This window comes from Rhinoraja longicauda, chromosome 24 (genome assembly GCF_053455715.1).
Source record: "Rhinoraja longicauda isolate Sanriku21f chromosome 24, sRhiLon1.1, whole genome shotgun sequence".
In the NCBI taxonomy this organism is placed as follows: Eukaryota; Metazoa; Chordata; class Chondrichthyes; order Rajiformes; family Arhynchobatidae; genus Rhinoraja; species Rhinoraja longicauda.
Genome location: NC_135976.1, coordinates 30,934,749 through 30,949,599, shown reverse-complemented (window position 1 = coordinate 30,949,599; position 14,851 = coordinate 30,934,749). Strand labels below are relative to the sequence as shown.

General features: G+C 47.5%; 1 protein-coding gene across 1 annotated transcript in view; it reads right to left on the bottom strand.

Annotated features, from left to right (window-relative positions):
- pik3c2b (phosphatidylinositol-4-phosphate 3-kinase, catalytic subunit type 2 beta) overlaps nucleotides 1-14,851 on the bottom strand; it is a 144,802-nt gene that overhangs the window by 66,014 nt on the left and 63,937 nt on the right. Inside the window, 3 exon segments of the mRNA XM_078420987.1 lie at nucleotides 5,266-5,433; nucleotides 7,020-7,142; nucleotides 12,705-12,897. Coding sequence (XP_078277113.1) covers nucleotides 5,266-5,433; nucleotides 7,020-7,142; nucleotides 12,705-12,897 — 484 coding nt within the window.

Genomic DNA, 14,851 nt, shown 5'->3' with positions numbered 1-14,851 from the left:
GTACCTACCTTCACCTGATGAACTCAAAAGCTACCTTACCACCAGTGGGCGGCACGGTGGCACAGCTTTGGGGCTGCTGTCTTACAGCGCTAGAGACCCGGGTTCGATCCCGACTACGAGCGCTGTCTGTACGGGGTTTGTACATACTCCCCGTGACCTGGGTGGGTTTTCTCCGAGATCTTTGGTTTCCTCCAACAGGCGTACAGATTTGTATATTAATTGGATTGGTGTAAATGTTTTTTAAAAATTGTCCCTAGTGCGTGTAGGATAGTGTTAATGTACGGGGATCGCTGGTCGGCGCAGACTCGGTGGGCCGAAGGGCACTGTTTCTCTAAACTAAACCTAAGCTGTTCAATAGTAAAAAAAAAAGGTACAGGCAGTAAATGCAGGGCTTGTCAGCAATGCCAGTAACCCATGAAAATAAAGAAACTGCTACGAATACATTGCAGGAGGGGGGGGGGGGGGGAGAAAAAAACCCCACAGCCTCCAGTTCAAATGAATTGGAAACCTCACTCAAACAGGCAGAACAACCATTGCTGGCAGAAAAAAAAGCACGGAACTTTGTACTGCGTCTGATTTTTTGTTATCTATACTAGATAAGGTCGAAAACATTATGACTGCTGTAACTGCGCGCCAATAAAAATCACCAATCGTTTTCTGTTTTGAATTTTTTTTTGAAAAGTTGGCTGAATTTGGGACTTGTCTAAATTACTACAAAGGAACAGGGCCCCTTTATCTCTTTTGTAGCTTTACTAATGCTCAGCCCCATTTTACTGTGAAACCCTCTTGTGACCAGTCAACTGGAGCTTTATGCAGCACAGCTGCCTTGCTGGCCTTGGACGATGCATTGACATGCAGTCTGCATGTATAATATCCAAACAAGGAATGCCCCTGGTCCCGCCCGGGGGTGGGGGGGGGTGGGGAGGGTGGGGAGAGGGGGAGTGACTGGTGTGTTTATTTCACTCAGCTTCACAGTGACCCATTCTTCAGGATCTGCAACCGGGAACAATAGCAATGCCTGCCCAAAAACAAATTGATTTCTCTGCATATACTCTTAGCTTGGAGATTCAGCGCGGAAACAGGCCCTTCGGCCCACACCGACCAGCGATCCTTCCGCATGCTAACTCTGTCCTACACACGCCAGTGACCATTTACAATTTTAACTAAGCCAATTAACCCACAAACCTGCACGGCTTTGGGGGTGTGGGAGGAAACCGGAGATCCCAGACACCACGCACGGGGGGAACGTACAAACTCCGTACAGACAACGCCCCTAGCCAGGATCGAACCCGGGTCTCAGGCGCTACGCCACTTCTTCTAAATTTAACCATTTCAAGTGGATCAGCTTTTAACTAAAATATTACTCGTTTGAAATAAACAGAGAGGGGTTCTTTATTCAAGAGCTTCAATTAATCTCAGTGGCTTCTGACAGAAAACTGGCTGCTGCTTCTGACTGCAAATCACTGGTTGTGTGGGCAGCAGTGAATATTTGCTGGGACTCATTTCGCAAAACCCTTTGTTTTGCTATTCCCCCTTTCATTATCAAAAGGTGTTTCATTTCACAATCATGCCCTTTGTACAATGATCACACAGCAGTCTTTGGCCCATGGAGTCCACGCCGATCATCGATCTCCTGTTCACACCAGTCCTATGCTATCCCACTTTCTCGTGCACTTGCTACACTGCAGGGGCAATCTGCAGGGGCTACACTGCAGGGGCAATCTGCAGGGGCTACACTGCAGGGGCAATCTGCAGGGGCAAATCAACCCACTATACAAACTCGCACGTCTTTGGAATGTGGGAGGAAACCTGAGCATTCGGGGGTGGGGGGGGGAGGGACGGACCCACGGTGTCACAGGGAGAACGTGCAAACTCCACACAGACAGCAGCTGAGGTCGGGATTGAACCTGGGTCTCTGGCGCTGAGAGGCAAATGTAATGGAGGTACATACAATAGTTACCAAGGATGGCAGAACTAGCTCTCTCTCGTTCTCTCTCTCTCTCTCGTTCTCTCTCTCTCTCTCGTTCTCTCTCTCTCTCGTTCTCTCTCTCTCGTTCTCTCTCTCTCGTTCTCTCTCTCTCGTTCTCTTTCTCTCGTTCTCTTTCTCTCATTCTCTCTCTCGTTCTCTCTCTCGTTCTCTCTCGTTCTCTCTCTCGCTCTCTCTCATTCTCTCTCTCATTCTCTCTCTCTCATTCTCTCTCTCTCACTCTCATTCTCTCTCTCTCTCTCATTCTCTCTCTCTCTCATTCTCTCTCTCTCATTCTCATCAAAACGTATAAGATTATTAAGGGGTTGGACACGTTAGAGGCAGGAAACATGTTCCCAATGTTGGGGGAGTCCAGAACAAGGGGCCACAGTTTAAGAATAAGGGGTAGGGCATTTAGAACGGAGATGAGGAAAAGCTTTTTCAGTCAGAGAGTTGTGAATCTGTGGAATTCTCTGCCTCAGAAGGCAGTGGAGGCCAATTCTCTGAATGCATTCAAGAGAGAGCTAGATAGAGCTCTTAAGGATAGTGGAGTCAGGGGGTATGGGGAGAAGGCAGGAACGGGGTACTGATTGAGAATGATCAGCCATGATCACATTGAATGGCGGTGCTGGCTCGAAGGGCCGAATGGCCTACTCCTGCACCTATTGTCTATTCTCTCTCTATCGTTCTCTCTCTCTCTCTCTCTCTCTCTCTATCGTTCTCTCTCTCGCGCTCTCTCTCGTTCTCTCTCTCTCTCTCTCTCTTGTTCTCTCTCTCTCTCTCTCGTTCTCTCGTTCTCTCTCTCTCGTTCTCTCTCTCTCTCTCTCTCTCGTTCTCTCTCTCTCGTTCTCTCTCTCTCGTTCTCTCTCTCTCTCTCTCTCCTTTCAGTAATTGTTCTTGCTCATCAGTCATGTGGTTTCGATACCATTCATTCCAATACTGTGGGGGCATGGTTGCCATAGCGAGTACATTTTATGCATTTTCCATCTTAGTCAAAAAAACACTTCAGAACGTCTGCAGAAACAGGACATGTTTGTTATCCAGCGGCAGCTTGCACTAGTTTGAAAAATGGGATAAATATAATGGGAACATTCGTGTAAATAGACAATAGACAATAGACAATAGGTGCAGGAGTAGGCCATTCAGCCCTTCGAGCCAGCACCGCCATTCAATGCGATCATGGCTGATCACTCTCAATCAGTACCCCATTCCTGCCTTCTCCCCATACCCCCTCACTCCGCTATCCTTAAGAGTTCTATCCAGCTCTCTCTTGAAAGCATCCAACGAACTGGCCTCCACTGCCTTCTGAGGCAGAGAATTCCACACCTTCACCACTCTCTGACTGAAAAAGTTCTTCCTCATCTCCGTTCTAAATGGCCTACCCCTTATTCTTAAACTGTGGCCCCTTGTTCTGGACTCCCCCAACATTGGGAACATGTTTCCTGCCTCTAATGTGTCCAATCCCCTAATTATCTTATATGTTTCAATAAGATCCCCCCTCATCCTTCTAAATTCCAGTGTATACAAGCCTAATTGCTCCAGCCTTTCAACATACGACAGTCCCGCCATGCCGGGAATTAACCTAGTGAACCTACGCTGCACGCCCTCAATAGCAAGAATATCCTTCCTCAAATTTGGAGACCAAAACCGCACACAGTACTCCAGGTGCGGTCTCACCAGGGCCCGGTACAACTGTAGAAGGACCTCTTTGCTCCTATACTCAACTCCTCTTGTTATGAAGGCCAACATTCCATTGGCTTTCTTCACTGCCTGTTGTACCTGCATGCTTCCTTTCATTGACTGATGCACTAGGACACCCAGATCTCGTTGAACATCCCCTCTTCCTAACTTGACACCATTCAGATAATAATCTGCCTTTCTATTCTTACTTCCAAAGTGAATAACCTCACACTTATCTACATTAAACTGCATCTGCCATGTATCCGCCCACTCACACAACCTGTCCAAGTCACCCTGCAGCCTTATTGCATCTTCCTCACAATTCACACTACCCCCCAGCTTAGTATCATCTGCAAATTTGCTAATGGTACTTTTAATCCCTTCATCTAAGTCATTAATGTATATCGTACATAGCTGGGGTCCCAGCACCGAACCTTGCGGTACCCCACTGGTCACTGCCTGCCATTCCGAAAGGGACCCATTTATCCCCATTCTTTGCTTTCTGTCTGTCAACCAATTTTCTATCCATGTCAGTACCCTACCCCCAATACCATGTGCTCTAATTTTGCCCACTAATCTCCTATGTGGGACCTTGTCGAAGGCTTTCTGAAAGTCGAGATACACCACATCCACCGACTCTCCCAAGTCAATTTTCCTAGTTACATCGTCAAAAAATTCCAGTAGATTTGTCAAGCATGATTTCCCCTTCGTAAATCCATGCTGACTCGGAATGATCCTGTTACCGCTATCCAAATGCTCAGCAATTTTGTCTTTTATAATTGACTCCAGCACATAAAGTTGGATGTTTCCAAGTCAAAAGTCAGTCGTAACCTTTTTTAAAGTTTAGTTCAGAGATACAGCGCGGAAACAGGCCCTTCTACTGCACTACCCTCACCAACCATCTTGGTCACCTCTTCAATAAGTCAGGGTGGTCACAGGAAGAACAGGGAGAAAGGAGGTGAGGAAGAACTTCTTTAGTCAGAGGGTAGACAATAGACAATAGGTGCAGGAGGAGGCCATTCGGCCCTTCGAGCCAGCACCGCCATTCAATGTGATCATGGCTGATCATTCTCAATCAGTACCCCGTTCCTGCCTTCTCCCCATACCCCCTGACTCCACTATCCTTAAGAGCTCTATCTAGCTCTCTCTTGAATGGTAGTTTATCTGTGGAACTCATTGGCACAAAGGGCTGTGGAGGACGTCAATGGATATTTTTAAGGCAGTGATAGACAAATTCTTGATTAGAACGGGCGTCAAGGGTCATGGGGAGAAGGCAGGAAAATGGGATTAGGAGGCAGAGATCAGCCAGGATTGAACAGCGGAGTAGACTCGATGGGCTGAATGGCCTAATTCTACTCCTATAACTCGTGAATGTGCAAACTCTGTATACACAGCACCTTTGGTCATGGTGGAACATGGGTCTCTGGCCCTGAAAGGCAGCAACTCTACCGCTGCACTACCACAGGCTTTATTCTAAGCAACGCAGTAAGCAGGTGGACACCGAGACAAAGCATGAAGGAAGCAAACCACCATTCCATTCCATTCACGCAAAGAAGCGTTGGTTTGTGACGCGTTCATCCTTCTCTGGCAGCACGGCCCTTACACAAAATGGTGCTTACTGCCTGAAGTTGAAGAGTGGCATGGTCACCCATCCCATGGTCTCGGGTGTCCGCCGCTGCTTGCTGGCTTCTGACGAGTTCCCAGGAGGAGGAACGGGAAAGGCGAAGAGGGTCAACGTCAGGAGTGTCTCCCTTGGGAGCTGGTTGATATTAATGGGAAAGCAGATGCTGGGAGAGAGAGAGAGAGAGAGAGAGAGAGGTGAACATACGATTAACACACGGTTATAGTGGCCACCTACAATACGACACATCTTTATTTATCCCAGGAGGGAAATTGATCTGCCAACAGTCATAAAAACACAAAATACATGAAATTAAAATGACTCGTGGAAAGGGTGGGGGGGATGTGCAAAGATTGGGGAGGCGGGGTGACAATAGCCAATAGGTGCAGGAGGAGGCCATTCGGCCCTTCGAGCCAGCACCGCCATTCACCGTGATCATGGTTGATCATCCACAATCAATACCCAGTGCCTGCCTTCTCCCCATATCCATGCTCGACCCACTGAATTTCTCCATCAGGTTCTTTTATAGTTTGAGTTTCCAGATATCCATTTTTCTATATTTTCCCATCCTACTCCAACTCCAGCCTGTCTTAATCATAGAGTCTCGCAGCAGGGAAACAGGCCCTTCTCGAAACATCGAAAATAGGTGCAGGAGGAGGCCATTCGGCCCTTCGAGCCAGCACCGACCGCCATTCATTGTGATCATGGCTGATCATCCACAATCAATAACCCGTGCCTGCCTTCTCCCCATATCCCTTGATTTCACTAGCCCGTAGAGCTCTATCTAATTCTCTTTTAAATCCATCCAGTGATTTGGCCTCCACTGCCTTCTGTGGCAGAGAATTCCACAAATTCGCAACTCTCTGGGTGAAAAAGTTCCTTCTCACCTCAGTTTTAAATGGCCTCCCCTTTATTCTAAGACTGTGGCCCCTGGTTCTGGACTCGCCCAACATGCCCACACTGTTCTGCCCACACCTGCCAACATGTCCCATCTGCACTAGTCCCACCTGCCTGCGTTTGGCCCATATCCCTCTAAACCCGTCCTACCCATGCACCTAAATGTTTCTTAAAAGTTGCAATGGTACCTGTCTCCACTACCTCTCCCGGCAGCTCGTTCCATACACCCACCACTCTTCATGTGAAAAAGTTACCTCTAAGGTTTTTAATAAATCTTTCCCCCCCTCACCTTAAACCTATGTCCTCTGGTTCTTGATTCCCCTACTCTGGGCAAGAGTCTCTGTGTGTCTACCTGATCTATTCCTCTCACGATTTTGTACACCTCTATACGATCACCCCTCATCCTCCTGCGCTCCCAGGAATGGAGACGTAGGCTGTCCAACCTCTCCCTGTAGCTCAGGCCCTCGAGTCCTGGCAACATCCTCGTAAAGGTAGACACACAATGCTGGAGCAACTCAGCGGGTCAGGCAGCATCTCGGGAGAGAAGGAATGGGTGACGTTTCGGGTCGACACCGTTCCTCAGTCTGAAGAAGGGTCTCGACCCGAAACATCACGCATTCCTTCTCTCCCGAGATGCTGCCTGACCCGCTGAGTTACTCCAGCATTGTGTGTCTACCTTCGATTTAAACCAGCATCAGCAGTTTTTCCTCCTAAACATCCTGGTAAATCTTCCCTGCAGCCTTTCCAGCTTGACAACATCTTTCCTATAACACGGTGCCGAAGACTGAACATAAGTGCTTTGAATAATTCAAGGGCTAGTCAATATATACTTGAGGGAAAGTTTAATTTCCTCACTTCTGATCCCAGATGAGGAGATGAAAGAGGTTCTTGTAGATGTGAGTTTTCTTCGTCTGCAGTTGACCACACAGCTCCTTCCCCCCGTGAGTGAGGCCACACGACAGGTAAAAGTCTTCATAACTGCAAAACGAGGAGGAGTAGAATTAAAATCAGTTTCAGTGTGAGACTCCTCACACCCCTGCAACAGTCTGTTCGAACTTCTACCATCGGGCAGACGATACAAGGCCTTCTACGCCTGCACCTCCAGACTCAGGAACAGCTTCATCCCCAGGGCCATAGCTGCTATGAACCGGTCCGGCTGAGCCGGATGGTCACATCGCACAGCGAACCGGCACAGACCTACTTGCACTTTATTCTGTTTCTAATTTGTTTCATTGGGTTGTTTAAATTAATACTGATTAGCTAATTAATTTATTGTATCGTATGGGAGGTGCATTCCCAATCTGGTTGTACCCCTGTACGATGACATATATTGTTTTTAGAGTTTAGAGATGCAGTGTGGAAACAAGGCCATTGGCCCAGTGAGTCTGTGCTGACCAGCGATCACCCTGTACACTAACACTATCCTATACACACACACACCAGGGACAATTTACAATTCGAATGATGCCACTTAACCCGACAAACAGGTACGTACGTCTGTGGAGTGTGGGAAGAAACCGGAGCACCCGGAGAAAACCCACGCCGTCACTGGGAGAACGTACAAACTCCGTAGTCAGGATCGAACCTGGGTCTCTGGCGCTGTGAGGCAGCAACTCTACCGCTGCGCCGCCAGTCACATTGACATGAAACAGTCGTTCAAAATCCGTTCTGTACCAAATTCATTAAGCATCCAAGTTTAGTAATTTGGAACAACAATTTTGTTTCTAAAATGCATGTTCTCACCCTCAGTCTCAACTTGCATCTCTGCGCAAGACATCTCCTTTGTTCTGTCACCCCTACCCGCAGTGCCAGAGACCCGGGTTCCATCCTGACCCCGGATGCTGGATGCGTGGTTTTGGCACAGAGTGCGGCACGGTGGCGCAGCGGTAGAGTTGCTGCCTCACAGCGCCGGAGACGCGAGTTCGATCCCGACTACGGGTGCTATCTGTACCGAGTTTGTACGTTCTCCCAGTGACTTTTCTCCGAGATCTTCAGTTTCCAAAGAATTACAGGTTTGTAGGTTAGTTGGCCTGAGATTGTATACTTGGTATAAGTATAAATTGACCCTAATATGTGTAGGATAGTGTTAATGTGCGGGGATCGCTGGTTGGCATGGACTCGGTGGGCCGAATGGTCTGTTTTTGCGCTGTATCTCTAAACCATAATCTAAACTAATTCTCCCTGTGACCGGGTGGGATTTCTGATCGGTGGTCCGGGCTGAAGAACCCATTTCCATGCTGTATCTCAAAACACAAAATCCTAATGTTTCTTCAAAAGAACCAAAATGAATAAATGCACAGCAGCAAAACAAGGGTTAATTGTTGTCTGCATCTTGAAAAGGGAGCTACGAAGCAAACCAAGGATTATTCATAATGTTACTAATGTTTTTGTCGTTTTTAAGATCTAGGAACATCATTTCATCAAACAGCGTGGCAGGTTTTTGTTTCCGCCACCACATTTGACAGATGATTTGAATGAAGCAACTTTGAAGTAAGGTGCAAATGGAGACGAGCTGTCAATTCTGTAGGCTAAGGATGACTCACAATGTAACCTCATTCTACTTTTGCAAAGTTACGAGTTCCGATGTAAAAAAGATACAGACCTGGGCTTTTTCTAATGATGGTAGACGTGCGGGATGAACAGAAACAATGCTTAACCAACTTCCAGCACAACTGTGTGGGAAGGAACTGCAGATGATGGTTTAAACCGAAGATAGGCGCAAAAAGCAGGAGTAACTCAGCGGGACAGGCAGCATCTCCGGAGAGAAAGAATGGGTAACGTTTCTGGTCGAGACCCTTCTTCAGGCTGAGACTGAGTCTGAAGCAGGGTCTCGAGCTGAAACGTCACCCATTCCTTCTCTCCAGAGATGCTGCCTGACCCGCTGAGTTACTCCAGCTTTTTGTGTCACATTACACAGGGTTTCCTGTTTACTAACTGGCTAACGGAATCAAGGGATATGGGGAGAAAGCAGGAACGGGGTACTGATTCTGGACGATCAATCATGAACATGTTGAATGGCCCGCTCCTACACCTATTTCCTATGCTTCTACTACAAGGCGGCAAAACGGATTATTTCTGAGATTTGTGCTGCAGTTCACAGAGTCAAGTCATTTTGCGCGGAGAAAGAAGGGGAAAAGGAAGAGACTCCGCCCCCACCCCACCCCCCCCATCCGCTAATCCATACCTCGAGGGGTGTGGGAGCCAGAAAGTGGCAGAAGGACATCTGTCCATTCTAGATGCCTGCACAGAAAACGCGTCTCGGCACAGTCCAAGCATGTGACAGGTGCCTGGCGACTCGTGGGGGGGGGGGGGGGGGGGGGGGGGGCGGATTACATCTGGGGACAAAGGCCAAAGGGCAAACAGAGTTTCCCAGGGTACATCGTTTATCAGAGCTCCGTTGCCAATCAGCATATATTAGAGCATCACAATGGCCTAGGTCCCGAGGGGGCAGCGCGATTTCCATCGCCCTTTTCTATCGCCGAGCCTTGGAAAGGGAGGAGGGGAGGAGGAGGGGAGGGGAGGGGGGGGGGGAAGGAATGAAAACACACACACACACTGTGGGATGTTTCCCAAGATTCAAACAAGCAAGCCCCTTTCGGCTACTCCAAAGCAAGTGGCAGGTCATCAGGCATTGGCTGATACCTTTACCCTTCACACCGAGTCATGCTGTCTCCCGTTTGTTAAGAGGGGATAACATTTTTTTTTTAAAATCAGCAAGAAGGCCTATTGTTCACATTGCTGCTCCCAGCATAGGGCAGTGTAGAGGATTAACCCTTTCACCAGCCAATTGTGATTACACAGATGCTCACAGGATCACACGGACTTCTGCCTTGGACAGTTCACCTTGTGTCTGTGATTTGATTATTTTTATTCAACGGTGCTGCTAAGCACCTACTGGGCACCATCTGCTCTCCTAGCATTTCTCTCCTAGGATATTATGCAGATATCACTGGTTAGCTATTGAACCAAATGCCTTTAGTCTTGCAACCCCCCCCCACCCACCCCTCCTCTCCGAAAAGCATTGATTCTTCAGTTTCCGATTCCCAGGAAACTTGTCCCAGCGACCAATTTTGTTTTGTGAGAGAAAGCTGACTAAATGAAAATAGAATAGTATCTTATCCAGAAGATGGACCCAAAGAGCTGGAGTAACTCAGCGGGTCAGGCCACATCTCGGGAGAGAAGGAATGGGTGACGTTTCTGGTCGAGACCCTTCTTCAGACTGATGTCAGGGGGAGGGGGCAGTCCCTCCCCCTCCCCCGACATCAGTCTGAAGAAGGGTCTCGAACCGAAACGTCACCCATTCCTTCTCTCCCGAGATGCTGCCTGACCCGCTGAGTTACTCCGGCATTTTGTGTCTACACTCATGCCGTTAGGATGGAACCAGCCCAAGCAAAATATGAGGTTGCTCCTCCAATGTATGTTTGGCCTCACTCTGACAGTGGAGGAGGCCAAACTGGATGCAGACCCTGACCAATGACAATCTGTTGAATCTAACAGTGTAATCAAGAGCCAGTGTTTTGCTGGAAGATTCCTTTAGCCTCAAAGGACACCATAAGGCTCAGAGGCAGCTTCTTCCCCTCTGTTATCAGGCTTCTGAATGGCCTTTCCATAAACTGGGGTACTGTCCCATTTACCTCTAACACCATTGTGGACTTTAGACCAAAGATACTAGAGGAACAAGATGGACCACTCGACCCTAAAAACCGTAGTGTGTCACGGCGCCATTTTAGTAGGCAGAAACTTGCAGAAACATTAAAAAATAAAAATAACAAAAATCTGTGAATTTATAGATGAGATATATTCTACATTTTAATGGCATCGTCACACATACTGTGCCCCCAAAACACTAATTACACTGCGAGAGGCAGAGCGAACGGCAGGTTTTGCTTACTAAAATGGCGGACGTTACGCTCCTTTGCGTACTACACTTCAGTACAGGCAATTTCAACGGAGTGGTCCATCTTGTTCCTCTAGTATCTTTGCTTTGGACCTTGTCTATGGAATTGAAGCGCTACAATGCCGAGAACTACTGTGTATCCTCCACCGTCTCTTCCCCTTTGCTCAACTTATAGTAATTGAGATTGACTTGATGGTATTGATGTGTGGTATTCTGATCTGCTTGGGCAGCATTCAAAACAAAGCTTGTCACTGCAACTCAGGACATGTAACAATAATAAACCGATATTAAAATAATAATGCCTCCTCTGTACGATTTTGACACTTTGTTTAAAGTAGAATATGCAAACTAAGATCCAAAATTCTATCCAGCTTCTATAGACAATAGGTGCAGGAGGAGGCCATTCGGCCCTTCGAGCCAGCACCGTCATTCAATGTGATCATGGCTGATCATTCTCAATCAGTACCCCGTTCCTGCCTTCTCCCCATACCCTCTGACTCTGCTATCCTTAAGAGCTCTATCTAGCTCTCTCTTGAATGCATTCAGAGAACTGGCCTCCACTGCCTTCTGAGGCAGAGAATTCCACAGATTCACAACTCTCTGACTGAAAAAGATTTTCCTCATCTCAGTTCAAAATGGCCTACCCCTTATTCTTAAACTGTGGCCCCTTGTTCTGGACTCCCCCAACATTGGGAACATATTTCCTGCCTCTGACGTGTCCAACCCCTTAATAATCTTATACGTTTCGATAAGATTATGTTTCTATGTAATGCCGTTATTTGAAAAAACAAAATCAATATATATTCAGTTATTTTCAAGAATCTGGACATGGATGTCAAGACCAATATTTATTGCCCATCTTTAGTTGGCTTTGAAATGAATAGTTTGGACATTTCAGGCAGTAGGTAAAGGACTAGAGTCACAATATGGGCCAGGCTGCAGGTTTTGTTTTTGTTTGAAGGCAAGATCCATGCAGATGGTGAAATCTTGGAGAAAACACCAAGTGCTAGAATAACTCTGCGGGTCAGGCAGCATCTCTCTGGAGGACATGGATAGGCAACGTTTTGGATCGAGAACCTTCTTCAATGATAGCCTGTCCATGCCATCCAGAGATGCTGCCTGACCCACAGAGTTATTCCAGCACTTCAAAATTTTTGTTTTTGTTTCGTTATTTTCAGTCGTTGGCAGTCTCGCGACATTTTACATCCCAATTCCTTTCTCCTCAAAAGCCAGAAAGCAGTCCGTTCATCAGCTTTAGACTTAACAGACACAGCGTGGAAACAGGGCCTTGGGCCCACCGAGTCCACGCCGACCAGCGATCACCCTATCGTACCCACTGGGGACAACGTACAATAAAACCAATTAACCTACAAACCTGTGCATCTTCAGTGTGAGAGGAAACCAGAGCACCCGTCGAAAACCCACAAGGTCACAGGGAGAACGTACAAACTTTGTATAGTTAGGATTGAACCTGGGTCTCCGGCGCTGTGAGGCAGCAGCTCTACCGCTGCGCCACCATGCCACTCTGGGAAGGCAAGGGAAAAACTCCCACCCCAATAACAACAATCAATATTTTAAGTCAGACTAATCCACAGCTAATTTCAAACAGGGTGAAGCCAGTGCGGTGTGATAGGACGCGTTACCTCGCTGCCCACGTGATGGGAATCCTGTGGGCTGCGTAGATGGTGAAAGTAAGAGGGCTGTCAATGAGGCGAGCACTCTGCGTCTGGGTGTCCTTGCGACTTGGAGTCACCGTGTGGAAATCTGCGTTGAAGGTGTTGCAGTAGAGTTCCACCAGATCCAAGATGGCCACTGTCAACGATTCCCCGATTGAAGCTGCAACGAGAGAAATAAGCGGTGATGAATCTGGCCCCACCATCGTGCTTCTGAACATCTTTGTCATTTGACTTCCAGGTGGAAGGATCCCTTTAATGGCTCCGTTGATTTGCCCTGGCTTTGAATGAATGAATGCATGAATTAATTAATTAATAGGTTTATTGGCCAAATATGTGCATATACAAGGAATGGGCCTTGGTGAGACAAATGACAACACAAACATACAGTTAACAATTAAGAATAAAGTCATCATTTGACTTCCTTCAGCCTGACAGAGGTGCAGGAAAAGGCTCATAGGGCCGAATGGCCTCCTCCTGCACCTATTGTCTATTGAATATGTAGGAAATAAACTGCAGATGCTGGTTTATACCGAAGATAGACACAAAATGCTGGAAACAGAAAATAGGTGCAGGAGTAGGCCATTCCCCTCTTCGAGCTAGCACCACCATTCAAAATGATCATGGCTGATCATCCAAAATCAGTACCCCGTTCCTCCTTTTTCCCCCCGATCCCTTGATTCTGTTAGCCCCAAGAGCTAAATCTAACTCCCTCTTGAAAACTCAGCGGGTAAGGCAGCATCTCTGGGGGAAAAGGAATAGAAATAGGTGACGGTTCGGGGAGAACGCACAAACTCCTTACAGACAGCACCCGTGGTCAGGATCGAACCCGGGTCTCTGGCTTTGTAAGACAGCAACTCTACCGCTGCGCCACTGTGCTGATTTCCATAAAAGATTTCTAGAGGTGATGTAACATTAAAATTGGAAGAAAAAAATAAAATTATTCCCCTTATTTCCTTTGGGAACATGTTCCCACAATGCAGGTTAACAGGAGGTTTCACAATACACCCTCACTGTAACCAGAACTGGAAAGCCTGGCTGCGTTCTTTGAATGGGAAAAAAAAAACAAGGCTTGTCTTGGCTTGTCTGTTCTACAGAGATTAAGCTTCAAAATTAGTGACAATAATCATGGCTCTAATGAGGCTGGCCCTTTCACAGGATGAGCGAAGCCATCAGTCTGAAGAAGGGTCTCGACCCAAAACGTCACCCATTCCTTCTCTCCCGAGGTGCTGCCTGACCCGCTGAGTTACTCCAGCTTTTTGTGTCCACCATCGCAAAGTCAGGGGGGGGTCTGACACGTTTTTGCCAAGCTGTATATAACTTGGGCTTATCCAGATGGCAATAAGCTGGCACAGGAAATCTTTTTTTCAAATTTCCCCTTTGGTGTGAATTTCAGAAACAAAGCCGATTATTTAATTATTTCCTGATCTCAATCATTTCCTTCCAGCAGCTTTGACGGGAAGCTCTGTACACAAAAGGCATTCACTCCGTTCCAGTGCTGAATGTACAGGAACCTTAAGTGTGCCCATCACACCGATGGCATCAACAGGTCTGTACGCAGTAGTCCAAGCTAGAAGACCCCCCGGCATTACTCCAGGTCAGTGCGGATTTAGCTGGAGTGTGACAAAAGGCCCTCAACATTGCATGCTTCTCTACACAGAGTCACTGGTATTAAGATTTTTTTAGATTTAGAGATGCAGCGCGGAAACAGGCCCTTCGGCCCACCGAGTCCGTGCCACCCAGCGATCCCCGCACATTAACACTATCCTAAACACACTAGGGACAATTTTTACATTTACCCAGTCAATTAAATACCTGTACGTCTTTGGTGTGTGGGAGGAAACCGAAGATCTCGGAGAAAACCCACGCAGGTCACGGGGAGAACGTACAAACTCCTTACAGACGACGCCTGTAGTCGGGATCGAACCTGAGTCTCAGGCGCTGCATTCGCTGTACGGCAGCAACTCTACCGCTGCGCCACCGTGCATACACAGGCATACATTAGAGAAAGATTAGAGGGTGGCACGGTGGTAGAGCTGCTGCCATTGACCCGGTTTTTCGAATCTGACTAAGGGGGCTGTCTGTACGGAGTTTGTACATTCTCCCCGTGACCTGCG